The sequence below is a fragment of the Cetorhinus maximus genome, chromosome 24 (genome assembly GCF_964194155.1).
Source record: "Cetorhinus maximus chromosome 24, sCetMax3.hap1.1, whole genome shotgun sequence".
In the NCBI taxonomy this organism is placed as follows: domain Eukaryota; kingdom Metazoa; phylum Chordata; class Chondrichthyes; order Lamniformes; family Cetorhinidae; genus Cetorhinus; species Cetorhinus maximus.
The window spans coordinates 48,866,942-48,880,544 of NC_135902.1; the positions used below are offsets into that span (position 1 = coordinate 48,866,942).

Sequence of the window (13,603 nt, forward strand, 5' to 3'; positions counted from 1 at the left end):
TTCCTCTTCTACTTCCACATTTGCTGGAAAGTTGGACTTGTTTTGCAAAACAACAGAATTCTCTTTGTCAGCACCCACAAGCAGTAAACACCAGAGAAGTACAGCCCCTCAAGCTGGCTCCACCATTCAACAAGGTCATGGATAATGTTCTACCTCAACTCAACTTTACTGCCCCATTCTCCCTGTTGCCAAAAATTCTTCAATCACAGTCATGAATACATTCAATGACCTAGCACCCACAATCCTGAGTGAAGAAACTCCTCATTCTCAAGACTTCACAGATGGGAAAAATAGGCTCTCAGCACCTACTCTGTCCAAGCTCCAAGACCAACCTGAAACATTAGCCCTTTCTCACTCCACAGTTGCTGCCAGTGTTTCCTTAATTTTCTGTTAATGTTTTAGATTTCCAGCAATCATCAATACAACCTACCTCTGACGTTTGGTTACCTGTAATTTCTCATGTGGATTGGTGTCAAATTCTGTCCGATAGTGCATGTGAAGAGCCTTGGGATGTTTTACAATGTTAACGGCATTATACAATGCAAGCTGACAAAAGACGACAAACATTTAGTCTGAATACTTTATTATATTTGTTGTGAAAATGAGGGTACTGTTCTTTAACCTGTTAATGTCCAGTCTACACAGGAGTCACAAGAGAACATAAAAAAATCTATTATCTTAAAAGGGGAAGAGCAGGGATATGGCAAGACAAACAGGTAAAAATCACATTTGGTCCCAGTTCTAACCTCAATGGCTACAGATTTCCAATGATGCATGCTGACCGCCTAGAACGCTATTTCTTGAATAAGCCACATTCAAAAATCGAACGATTCAACTAAAATTAGCTGGTCGATGGAGCACAGAATCCAGGATTGGTATACTGACACAGATTGATATGAGGCATAAAATACAATGAGGCATAATGTGAGTTCCATCATCCCTTTCCAACACTCTGAAGCAACGTTTCTTCATCTTTTTGGCTGACGCTTCATCTATTGCTGAAATGTGTGTTCAGACAGGTCCATTTAGCACCTGCTACCTGCAAACCTGTACAGGATTTCCTCTGTTGTAATATGCCAAGAAACAACATAAAAATCTCTCTTTAGGAACTGTAGGCCTTCAATACTCAATTTTGTACATTTGAAATACTACTTTTAATAGGTGTGCATTCACATCAGAGATGTCAGCACTGATCAGACTAGCTCCAGTGCAGTGCTATCACACCCACAAGCATCTAGTCAGATAAAATGGGTTCTGGATCCATGCTACTGATATAAAAGACTTAAGAAATTGTACCATGATTTTTTTTTCTTCTGCGATTATTTCCAAAAACAATTTTAGCATACATAAGGCAACATGGTTACACAGAATAAAAATTACAGGTTTTTTTTAATATCCATGAAAGAACGGCCCCTAACGATTTATATTATATTCTTCTGCCTGGTTGAAACATTATTGTGATCATTCAAATTTCCAAGCTTAGCACTGTGTTTATGAAATAGACGAGAAGTGGTCAAATCCCCACTGCGTCAAGACACCAAGCCGAGTCTAATTTACACATTGCTTCCTCTTTTAAATCAAAACTGCAGCCCCTCTCCCCCCACCCCGACAAAAGGCAGCTGTTGGAAGAACAAAAACAAATTAAAATGAGACTGGGGAATGAAACATGTAGCCATGCCTCTGACCTGTGTCTTACAAAAAAATGGGTTTGATTTTCTTTTGCCAATGATCTCGCTGTGCAGTATAAATCTAACACATTTTTTGTTCCTTTTCAAAAAAGATAACTTTGGTACAGGAGGTGTATTTTTTGTTTCCTCAATTGGATGGACTACGGCTGGTCTTGCATTGATTAATCTTTCCAATCCTTCTTGATATTGAGCTGCCACTCCCAAGAGAGGTGGTTGTGCTGATCATCATCTGTGAAAAGGGATTTGATAACATAGCTGCCTCTCGCCATCATTCCTTTGGGTGCTTCTTCCTGTGGTGTAAGGAACTCGTATTCGGTGTCACGCGGACCATAGCTCCCCACCATGTAATCAGACTTATCAACTGTTCAAAATGTACAAGAAAAAGTATTTTAATGAATCATCTATTTACCTTCTCACACTAGTACATCTACAACCAAGCCCCACAGAGGTCTGCTTTGGATATTTAGCTAGCAAACAGTTGTGATACATGGTTACTTAAAGCATATCAGTTTATTTCCACACTCCAGCTATCATGTACTCTAAGGGCTCACTATTGACCACCCCTACTTCTTTCCCATCTAGGAGTATAAGAGCCAGCCATTCAGCACCTTGATCCTGTTCCACCATTCAATTAAATCATGGATTATCTCCATCTTACCTCCAGCCAGCCACCTTGGTTTTGTAACCCTTAATATCCTTACCTAACAAAAACCTGTGTTTTGAATTTTTCAACTCTCAACTGCTTATTGGGAGGGGAGGGGAGTTCCAGATTTAACTGAAGGAACAGTAGGACAAAATAGCTCCTCAAGCCTGCTCTGCTATTCACTAAGATCATGGCTCAATTCCCGAATCTCTTTTCCTGCTATATCCTCACAGTAATTGAACCCCTTAGTGTCAAAAATTCTATCAATCTCAGCCCTGAACAATACTCAATGACTGAGCATCCGCCACCCTCTGGGGTAGAGGGTTCCAAAGATTCACCATGCTGAGTGAAGAAATTTCTCATCTCAATCCTAAATGGCCAACCCCTTACTATGACTCCTAGTTCTAGAAAGTCTAGCCAAGGGAAACAGACTCTCAGCAGCCTACCAGTCAAGTGCCCTCAGAATTATACACATTTCAATGAGATCACCTCTCATTCTTCTAAACTCTGGAGAATATAGGGTCATCTCACTAAGACTCTCCTCATAGGTCAACCTTCTCACCCCAGGAATCAATCTAGTGAACCTTCACTGCACCCTCTAACACTAATTGTTCACAGTACTTCAAGTATGGCCTAAAAGCCTTGAACAACTAGAGACTTCCTCACTCTTGTGCTCAAACTCTCTTTCAATAAAGGTCAACAAACAATTTGCCTTCATAATTGCTTTCTGGACACCTGCATGTTAACTGTATATTGCTTGTACAAGGACACCCAAATCTCTCTAAATACCGTCATCTAATAGTTTCTCACTATTTTTTAAAAATTCTATTTTTCCAACCAAAGCAAAAAACCTCATTTTCCCACATTATACTCAGTCATTATCTTGCCCACTCACAACCTATCTAGATCTCTTTGCAGCTTACTTTCCCACCTAGTTCTGCATCAAACTTGGGTATATTACACCTGGTCACCTCATCTAAAGGCACTGATATAGATTGCAAACTACTAAGGCCCTAGTACTCGAGTTACACCCTGCCATCCTGAAAATGACTGTTTATTCTTTCTGTCCATTAACCAATCCTCAATCCATACCAATATATTTCTCCCAATCCCATGACCCCTCATCTTGTGTAACAACCTATTGTGATACCTTATCAAATACATTCTGAAAATCCAAATATCCAACATCCACCGATTGCCCCCATCTACCCTGCTACTTATACCTTCATAAAATTGATTTGTCAAACACAATTTCCCTTTCAAAAAATGGTGTTGACTGCCTACTCTGATTTGTCCAGCACCCTGTTACCATGTCCTAATAGAACCTAGCATTTTCCCTACTACTGATGCCAGATTAACTGGCTAATAGTTCCCTGTTTTCTCTCTTCCCTTCTTTCTTGAATAGTAAGGTTTACATTTGCGACTGCCTAATCTAGAGTTGTTCTAGAATCGAGAGAATCCTGAAAGCTCAAATTCAATGCATCTACTATCTCTGCAGCTACTTCTTAAAACCCTAGAGTGTAGGCCAACAGGTGCAGGGGATTAGTCAGTTTTTAGCCCCATTAATTTCTTCAGTACTTTTTCTACACTAATATCAAGTTCCTCACTCATTAGATTTTTCAATTCCCTCATGTTCTGATACGTTGAATCGCCCACACAAAGTCAGATAAATTATTTGCTTGGCGTTTCTGCCACTTTATTCTCCATTATAATTTCCCCCTATTTCTGCCCCTAAGGGATCCACGCTTATTTTTGCTAATTTCTTCCTTTTTACAAATGGATAGGAGCTTTTACAATCTGTTTTTATATTTCTTACTACTTTATTTGCATTCTGTTGTTCACCCTCTATCGCTCTCTTGGTCATCCGTTGTGCATTTTTAAAACTTTCCCAATCCTTAGGGTTACTACACTTGTGGGCAACATTGTAACCCTCTTTTATTCTAATACCATCTTTAACTTTTCCAATTAGCCACAGCTGTATCAACAGGAATTTACTGCAAATTGGTCAATTAGTGTAAAGGTGACTGGAATTAGGTTTGAATGGATTATGGCTACATTAACCAGATGTCACACTCTGCTTCCTGGGAAGTGAGGGTTCACTTACAGGAGTGGTCTTTGACCTGGAAAATGAGAAACATCAAGTTTAAACCTAAAAAAAAACATGCATCGTTGGAGGTAATATGTAACACCCGGCTTTATCCTGCTGAATGGACACCCAAACTCTCCACCGATTCCTGTGGGTAGTACACAACATTGTGGCTGACATTTTAGATGTTCTCATATGACATAAAACAAAAAAAGAAAACATTCTTTAAGAAGTAATATTGGGAAAAATTTCTCTTCTGAGGCAGTCAGAACTGCTGTGCATTTGTAGCATTTATTTTCCTTATAGATTTTCAGGATGTCCAAATCAGATATCCCAGTTTTGAAATCTACCCTACGAGTAATGTAGAACTCTAAATTTTATTATTTGTTTACAAGTTATCACCAACAAACAGAACCAATATCAACCCCAACAGCTCAAGGTTCAAATCACAATATTAACTATGAATTCTAAATGTATCAAAAAATTAAAACAACACAAATCTGTTTTGTCTGAAGTAACACATTTGCTGCGTTTGAGATCTGCATTATTTTGAAGAGGAACTAGAGTGCATTTGTATTTGGTTGGGGAGGGGAGAAGAGGAAAAGGCTGCTTTTTGGAAAAGGGTATATAAAGGAAGTGGAGTTTTAAAAACATGATTTTCATGGCAATTACATTATAAACAGACTTTTAATTACACATCAAGAGTAAGTGACACACTTGTACTCACTTTTTATTCCTTTCCTCGTCGTTGTCTGAACATATTTCAGCCCAGAGACTATATCCTTATTAACCTGGAGAAATGGAGAGGTTCAGTAAACACATGGCCTCTCAGCTATTGATACAATGGATGCTAATCCTTGTAGGGATTTAACTTCCATCACAAGTCTTTGACATAAAACACATGCTCATTCCTGAGAACAAACTTTTTTTTTCAACATGCCTGTCCATTGTAAATTTAATTTTCCATTGGCATGAAGCATACCAGTAGTCAGCTTCGCAGACAGGGTGTAAGAATGGACCCACAAAGTTAAAATTGTATCTTAAATAGAATGGATAAAATGATGGATTTCAAAGCGATAATCACCTCCCCTCTCAGCAGAGAATGACGACTAGTGCTGAAATACAATGACACATACTAACAACATTTCCTCATGAATTGCGACATGCATCAGCAACAATTTGTATTAATAGAATGCTTTTAACATAGTAAAACATCTCAAAATGCTTCACAGGAATGTTAACAAAATTTGACAACCACGTAATGAGATATTAGTACCAAGAAGAGGTAGAGCTTAGGGTCCAGGCAGTTCAAGGCACAGCCACTATTGTGGAACAATTAAAATCAGGGATGCACAAGCAGCCAGCATTGGGACATTATAGAGAACTGAGAGGGCTCAAGAAGTTTAGAGGTATAAAGACGAGCCATGGAGGGATTTGAAAACAAGAGTATAAATTTTCAAATTGAGGCATTGCCAGATCAGGAGCTAATTTAAGTTCATGGGCTCAGAGGTGATGAGTGAACAGGATTTAGTGCGAGTTAGGATACAGGCAGTAGAGTTTTGGTTAAGCTTAAGTTTATAGAGGGCGGAGGACGGGAGGCCAGCTAGGAGAGCATTTAAACAGTCAAGTCCAGAGATGATAAAACCATGGATGACGGTTTCAGCAGAAGAGCTGAGGTAGAGATGGGCAATGTTATGGCGCTGAAGCATGCGGTTTCTTTGATGGAGCGCATATGCAGTTGGATAACTCGGTCAAATACAACACCAAGGTTGTACATGATCTGGCGCATCCTTAGATATTAGCTAGGGAACAGAGAATGCGGGAGGGACTGAAAACAATGGCTTTGGTCTTCCTAATATTTAGCTGGGGATACTTCTGACCAATCCAGTATAAGACTCCAGACAAGTGGTGTGACCGATGAGAAACAGTGCAGGGGCCAAGAGAGGTGATGGTGCAGTAGATCAGAGATCACGCATGAAGGGAAATCACTGCAAGGTCCGATCCTGTCCCAATAAATGCAATTTGCAGCAATGCAAACTGGACAATCAGATGCAGGAGCCTTGGCTGATTCTTCTCCTACTTAGTCAAGAGACACTACAATTGTAGCACTTCTATCTAGACACAAAAGAAATCACTCATACTTTATTAAACTATCTGAAATGTGTAACTGCATTACTGCTTTGTAACCAAGATAATTAACCCTAGATTTATATAGTAGTTTGCTAATTTGAAAGATTATAAAAAGAAATCCCAGTAAGATATTAAATGTCACACAGGGGTCAGGAACTAATGCAGTGTCTGATTAGCACAACTTAGAAGTCAGCTGGTTGCTCCAATTATCTCAGCTCCTGTGGGTCAGGGGTTTCTGTTGCTGATTACTATCTCGGTCTCTTGCCTGTTGGATAATAGCCAAGGGCATGATCAAGCTCAACTGTGATGCTGCCCTAGTCAAAATGCCAGCTAATGCTCACTATCAAGACTATCACACAACTTGCCACACTTTGGGAAAGGTACCATTAGGATGTTGGTTGCCATCAGTCATAAGAAACATCAGTCACAACCCACATGCGAGCAGCAAAGGATGGTAGGGAGGTGTAAGAGAAAAAAAATCAAAGAGTAGCATGCTGCTGAGAGGCTCACATACTGCAAGCTGAGAGTTTTCACCATGTTAGTCTGTTTCAGCCTACATGGGCGAGACTAGCAAATTTTAATTTTATTCTTTGATGGGATATGGGAGTTGCTGACAAGGCCAGCATTTGTTGCGCATCCCTAATTGCCCTTGAACTGAGCAGCTTGTTTGGCCATTTCCAGGGTAGTTAAGAGTCAACCACATTGCTGTGGGTCTGGAGTCGCATGCAGGCCAGACTGGGTAAGGATGGCAGATTTCCTTCCCTAAAGGACATTCATGAACCAGATGGGTTTTTATGACAATTGATTATAGTTTCATGGTCACCATTACTGAGGCTAGCTTTCAGTGACAAATGTTATTAATTTAAATTAAATTCCACCAGCTGCTGTGGTGGGGTTTGAACCCATGTCCTCAGAGCATTAGCCTGGCCTTCTAGATTACAAGTACAGTGACATTAACTTTGCCACCATCTCCCCCAAATATTAAAATAACCTTCATGCCTACTGGAGAACTTCATTCATAGTAACTTCTTATATTTTCCCACTGGGTTACATTTAATTTTTCTGCCAGTTTTCCAAGCTATTCCATTTTTTGTAACCACACAGGAAGGAAATGTATACAACAGGAACAAGTCTAAAAATAAAACCAAGCAGTCATAATTCTGAATTCTAAGCTTCTTTAGGATAAAGTTGGGGCAGCTTCGCAATCATAACAATGGAGCCATTTGTTAATCTGACAAAGCTGACTGCTACATTGCAAATCTGTTCTTAAATCAAAGAATTGCTTGTTCCAGACTTCAGGTTGTTAATGACATTGTACTAAACGGATAGGGGCTGCAGAGAGTGAGGAGTTGGAGGCTACAGCCGACAGCAAACAAACATTTGCCCGAATTGACAAAGCCAGGTACAGCACATTTAAATCATTCAATGATCTCACTATCGCACTTATGATTTTAAGTACAGAAACACACCTTGAAGCTGATTTTGATCTTGTATTCCACGCCCTCTTTCAGTACAAAAGGATGCTTTTTAAAGTTCTCAAGGTCACCTGAAAAATAAAGACATTTTGTCATACACAAGTACAAATTATTTATAAATTTAAGCATCTTAATCTTGCACTTTCAAACTGCATGAGTGTATCTAAACAAAATTACACTTTAATGGAGTGAAAAGCTCCAAGGCACCTTTAAAAAAAAGGTGCCAGAAACTAAGCAGGACTTCGGCAAGTGGTTAAAAGCAAAGTTACAGAAAGCAAAATCAAATGAGAAAGCTTTTCAAAGAGGAAAGAGATGTGCCTTGGCAGAACACTTCGGAAGGGAACTCCCAACAGAGCATGATGACTGAAGGAAAGAAGGACACAGACGACCAGAGTAGGCAGTGAGTGCCAGGTCAGAACTGGAGGTTGTTGCATAAGTGGAAAGATAAATAGGCAAAACAAGGATTTTGAATGCCAATGGGATTAGTGCAGGCAATATTGCCAAGAGGTAGATTATCTTGGGTGAGTAAGCAGATACACTTTGAAGTTCAGAATCAAACATAGACCCATGTACAAAAGACCTACATTCTAAACATCTGTGTCACAGCTTCACAAACTAGTTTCCAACCACTACTGTTTGCTGAAAACACTAATGCATATCAACATACTAGATGATTGCTTAAAGAAAACAGGCTATTGAACTGTCCTACAATCCTGCATGGAGTAAAGGGACCGAGCATCACCATTTAACTGCTCTTCCCTTTAATTGCTATACACAAATGTTTGTTCCAAAGCTATAGCTCAAATGGAATATAAGGCAACCTCATTTTAAACTTGCGTTAGTGGCTAGAATTCTGAAATTCAGACATCAAATTAAAATGGCAATTGAATGTGGTGAGGCAATCCAGCCAAACAAAAAAAATTAGACCAAATATTAAATCTTGTTCTTTTCATTATGATATGAAAAAGTATAAAATACTGCCATAGGAAGGAAAAGCAGACAACACAGTTTGTGAAGTACTAAAATAGGAGGTTAAAAAATAAATTGAGGGGTGTAACTAGATTTTTACATTCAACATGTCCAATCATTGCAGAGCTGTAAATGAGACTAACAGAATGAGTACTTATAAAGCCAAAACAATACATTCTAAAGTTCCTTTAACATATTAAAAGGTCTCAAGGTGCTTCACTGGAGGGATATAAAGCAAAATTCGGCACAAGCCACATAAAGCAACATTAGGGCAAATGGCCAAAAGTTTGGTCAAAGAGGTAGGTTTTAAAGACCGTCTTAAAGCAAGAGAAAGAGGTAGAGAGGCAGAAAGGTTAAGGGAGGGAATAGACATCTGAAGGCCACGCCACCAATGGAGAAGCAATTAAAATTAAGGATGTTCAAGAGGTGAGAATTAGATGAATGCAGATATGTCAGACAGTCATGACGATGGAGGAGATTTCAGACACAGGGAAGGGCGAAGCCACAGAGGGATTTGCAAAGCAGGGTGAGAATTTTAAAATCGAGGGCTTGATTGATCAATGCAGGTCAATGTAACCAACATAGGTCAGCGAGCACAAGGATGATAGGTGAACAGGACTCGGTGCAAGTTAGGACAGGCAGCAGTTATGGATGACATCAAGTTTACAGAAAGTAGAATGTGGGAGGTCAGCTAAGAGTGTGTTGAAATAGTCAAATCTGGAGATAACAAATGCATTAATGAGGGCTTCAGCAGCAGATGAGCTGAGATTGGGGCAAAGTCTGGCGATGTTATAGAGGTGGGAATAGGTCAGAGCAAGTTATCCTAGAAACTGTACAGTGCTCTGGTCACACCTTGATGCAGTACCTAACTCATGGTCATCAAGACACACAGAAGGTATTCAAGACCTGAAAAGGATGAGACTGATTCTTGGCTAGAGACAGTTATGAAGAAAGGCGGGAGAAATTTACAATTTTCAGCCTTTAAAGACTGAAATGACAGTATGAAACAGCAAATGGTACAGAAACACTACTTCAAATTAAACTATAACCATAAGGCAAGGGGACAGAGGTTCAAACTAGTAAAACGTAAAATCGATTTTAACACTATTTTGAAAATTATACACATGGACAGATGTGCACATTTCATGATTATGAAGATCTCAAGCAGGGAGCTTTACTCGCCTGTTAAATCCAAGACTAAGGCCTGAGGCGCAGTTGCACACACCAGTGTTAATCGAATCACTTGAACATTTGGAGCCGTTGGGTCTGTAAATAAAAAATAAACAATAAAAACTGATCTCTAAACACATTTCTCAATACAAAGCAAATTTTAAAAGGTCAGAGCAAGACTAGTAAAGATTTAAATATCACTTCTCTGACGTGGGTTTATGGTTTTGCTCAAGTATTATCCTCATAGAATTTGCAAGTTGCTCCAAGTTCAACTGCGTATAAAAATCTGAATTATAAGTTTACCATGAGAATATTCAGCTTCCACGTCCAAGCAATACTAGTGCTAAATCTCCTTCAAATAGGGAAGCAACAATCTTTGATCTCAAATTTGGTGAAACAGTATTTCTTCAGTCACTTCCCTAACTTTTCTCCTGAACTTCAGGTCAGTGTCTGATCACACCACGCCATGGGTTATTTTACGACTTTAGAAGCGCTGTACAAGTTGCTGTTGAAGCAAATAGTGAAAACTTCTCTTTAAAAGTGACAAACCAGAATGCTGTGCACTTGCCTGCAGCGCGAACAGTTGGAAACTGTCAAACAAGACAAGCTGCCTGTGTTTCTTTTTTAAATGTTATGTGCCCACTTTCTTTGAACTGCAGCCTCCAAAATTCCAAACATGGTTTAAGCACATTAAGATAGTGGTTTTTATTCGGTCAAAGTTCATTTTTCTCATTTATGAAAAAGTTCCAGGAAATGCAACTGAAGGATTTCAATTTTAACCACTTGCTCCAATGCTTAGTCACATTACCAACAAAAAATTAAATTCTCAGTGCCTTTGAAAGTAAGCTTGCATTATTAGAAACACTTTTCTGCCCCAGAGCATTGAGAGCAGTTGCAATCATTCTGGCTCTATGCTAAGTTAACACTGGACAAACTATAGTTTATCCTATGGTCAACTATGAATCAAGTTAGAAATAATATGCAACCTGAATATACTGTACACAAACAGATCAGCCATGACCTTAATGAATGGCAGAACGGGATCAATGGGCCAAATGGCCTACTTCTGCTCCTATTTTGTACGTTCATTCGTACATTAAGCAGAATATTAACACTCTAGATACATTTAATGCAATTGTTGAATTCCAGAGTTTTCGTTTCATAACTCCATGCTTGAAATCATGTTGATTCCAACACCTTTAACAATGTCAAATCAAAGCCAGCGCTGAAATGCCAAGGTAACACTGGATCTTTGTAAACAATGTCAGCTGAAATAAAGGCAAAATACTGCGAGTGCTGGAAATCTGAAACAAAAACAAAAAGTGCTGGAAAAACTCAGCAGGTCCGACAGCATCTGCGGAGAGAAAGACAGAGTTAACGTTTCGAGTCCATATGACTCTTCTTCAGAGCTAAAGAGAAGTAACTGAAAGTCATCTAAAATAATTTGTTTTAACTTTGTACATTTTCCCAAAATAGGAGTTTCACTAGGTGTGACAACAGCATGGGTTGATGACTTCTACCCTTTCCCTTCTGAAGCCTGACTGACACCAAGACCTCAGAATTAAAAAGTTACACCACCATCCATTACGTCATCGCACTCTAAACCAGGAAATCCACTGTGCCAACTTTGCCTCGCAACAAGCTTGGAATGTCTACTCCTAACACAGACTATACAAAAGTAGTTATATTAAAGGATTCTGCACAACATGTTTAATTCTCCAAGGAAAGTTACTGTGCTCTTTTCCCTTTCCTCCTCGCACCTGAAACAGTAAATAAAGCAAAGCTTGAATGGCCTTTAAACCTCACACCCTAAATTATACAGTTGCAGCTTGATACAAGATCATAAGAAATAGATGAGAGGCTGAGTAAATTAAACCTATATTGTCTGGTGTTTTGGAGAACGAGGTAACCTCATTGAAACATACAAGATTCTGAAGGGGCTTGATAGGGTAGACACAGATCGTTTCCGTTGGCCAGGGAATCTAAAACACAGGGGCACAGTCTCAGGATAAAGGGCCGATCATTTAGGACTGAGATGAGGAGTAAGTTCTTCACTCAAAGGGTGCAAATCTTTGGAATTTTCTACCCCAGGAGGGCTGTCGCTGCTCCAATATTGAACATATTTAAAACTGGGATAGACAGGTTTTTGATCTCTCAAGGAATCGAGGATTATGGGGGAGCAGGCAGAAATGTGGATTTGAAGCCCAAGAGCAGCCATGACTGTCTTGAATGGCGGAGCAGGCTCAACGGGCCATATGGTCCTGTTCCTCAGGAACTCCTGTCCCCATTTCTTGTGTTGTGAATCGGAGTAGGTCACTTGGCTCATTGGACCTGCTCTGCCATTTGATATCATGGCTGATCTGATTGTGACCCAATTCCACTTTCTTGCCTGATCCCCATAACGCTTAGCTCCCTGGTAGATCAAAAAATCCATCTAACTCAGCCTTGAATATATTCAATGACCCAGTCTCCAGTGCTGTGTATGGAAGAGAATTCCAAAGACTAACGATCCTCAGAGAAGAAACTCCTCCTTATTGGTCTTAAATGGGAGACCTCTCATCTTTAAATGGTGCTCCCTAGTTTTAGATTCCCCCACAAAGGAAAACATCTCCCAGCATCATTTAAGTTTTAGACCCAAATTTTTCACCCTCAAACTGAATCTGAAATGATCACTCTTACCTAGAAGGTCCTTTACTATGAGGTCCTTTACTATGAGGTCATTAATTAATCCTGTCTCATTACACATTACCAGGTCTAAAATAGCCTGCTCCCTGGTTGCTTCCAGAATGTAGTGTGCAAAGAAACTGTCCCAAATACATTATGAACTCATCCTCCAGGCTATTTTTGCCAATTTGATTCATCCAATCTACAAGATTAAAATCTCCCACAATTTTTACACTACCTTTCTTACAAGCCCCGATTATTTATTGATTTATACTCTGCCCCACAGTATAGCTACTGTCAGGGAGCCTATAAACCACTCCCACCAGTGACTTCTTTCCTTTGCTATTTCTCATCTCCACTCAAACTGATTCTACATTTTAATCATCGAACCAAGATCATTTCTCGCCACTGTACTGATTTCAACCTTGATTAACAGAGCCATTCGACCTCCTTTTCCTTTCTTCCTGCCCTTCCAAAATGTCAAATATCCTTCAATATTCTGGTCCCAGCCTTGCAACCATGTCTCTGTAATTGCTATCATATCAAGCTGTTTATTTCTATTTGCACTTTCAATTCATCTATCATGTTACGAATGCTGCACGGATTCAGATGAAGAGCCTTTAATTCTGTCTTTTTGCCACTTTTCCCTTCTGACCTTATTTGCTGCACCACTCATGTTTGTACACTCTGCCTTCCTGTCACACTCTGGTTATCATTACACACATTGCTACCCTGCACTATTGCCTTGCCTTTTCTCTAACTTTCCAAATTTCCCCTC

At 39.6% G+C, this 13,603-nt stretch overlaps 1 protein-coding gene across 2 annotated transcripts in view; it reads right to left on the reverse strand.

Annotated features, from left to right (window-relative positions):
• Positions 1-566: 566 nt before the first annotated feature.
• arhgdia (Rho GDP dissociation inhibitor (GDI) alpha) overlaps positions 567-13,603 on the reverse strand; it is a 47,188-nt gene continuing 34,151 nt past the window's right edge. For both annotated transcript variants that reach the window (XM_078528975.1, XM_078528976.1), the window contains exons 3-6: positions 10,174-10,257; positions 8,017-8,093; positions 5,145-5,208; positions 567-2,049 (exon numbers count right to left, since the gene is read on the reverse strand). In XM_078528975.1, coding sequence (XP_078385101.1) covers positions 1,850-2,049; positions 5,145-5,208; positions 8,017-8,093; positions 10,174-10,257 — 425 coding nt within the window. In that variant the 3' untranslated portion in view covers positions 567-1,849. The remainder of the gene's footprint in view (positions 2,050-5,144; positions 5,209-8,016; positions 8,094-10,173; positions 10,258-13,603) is intronic.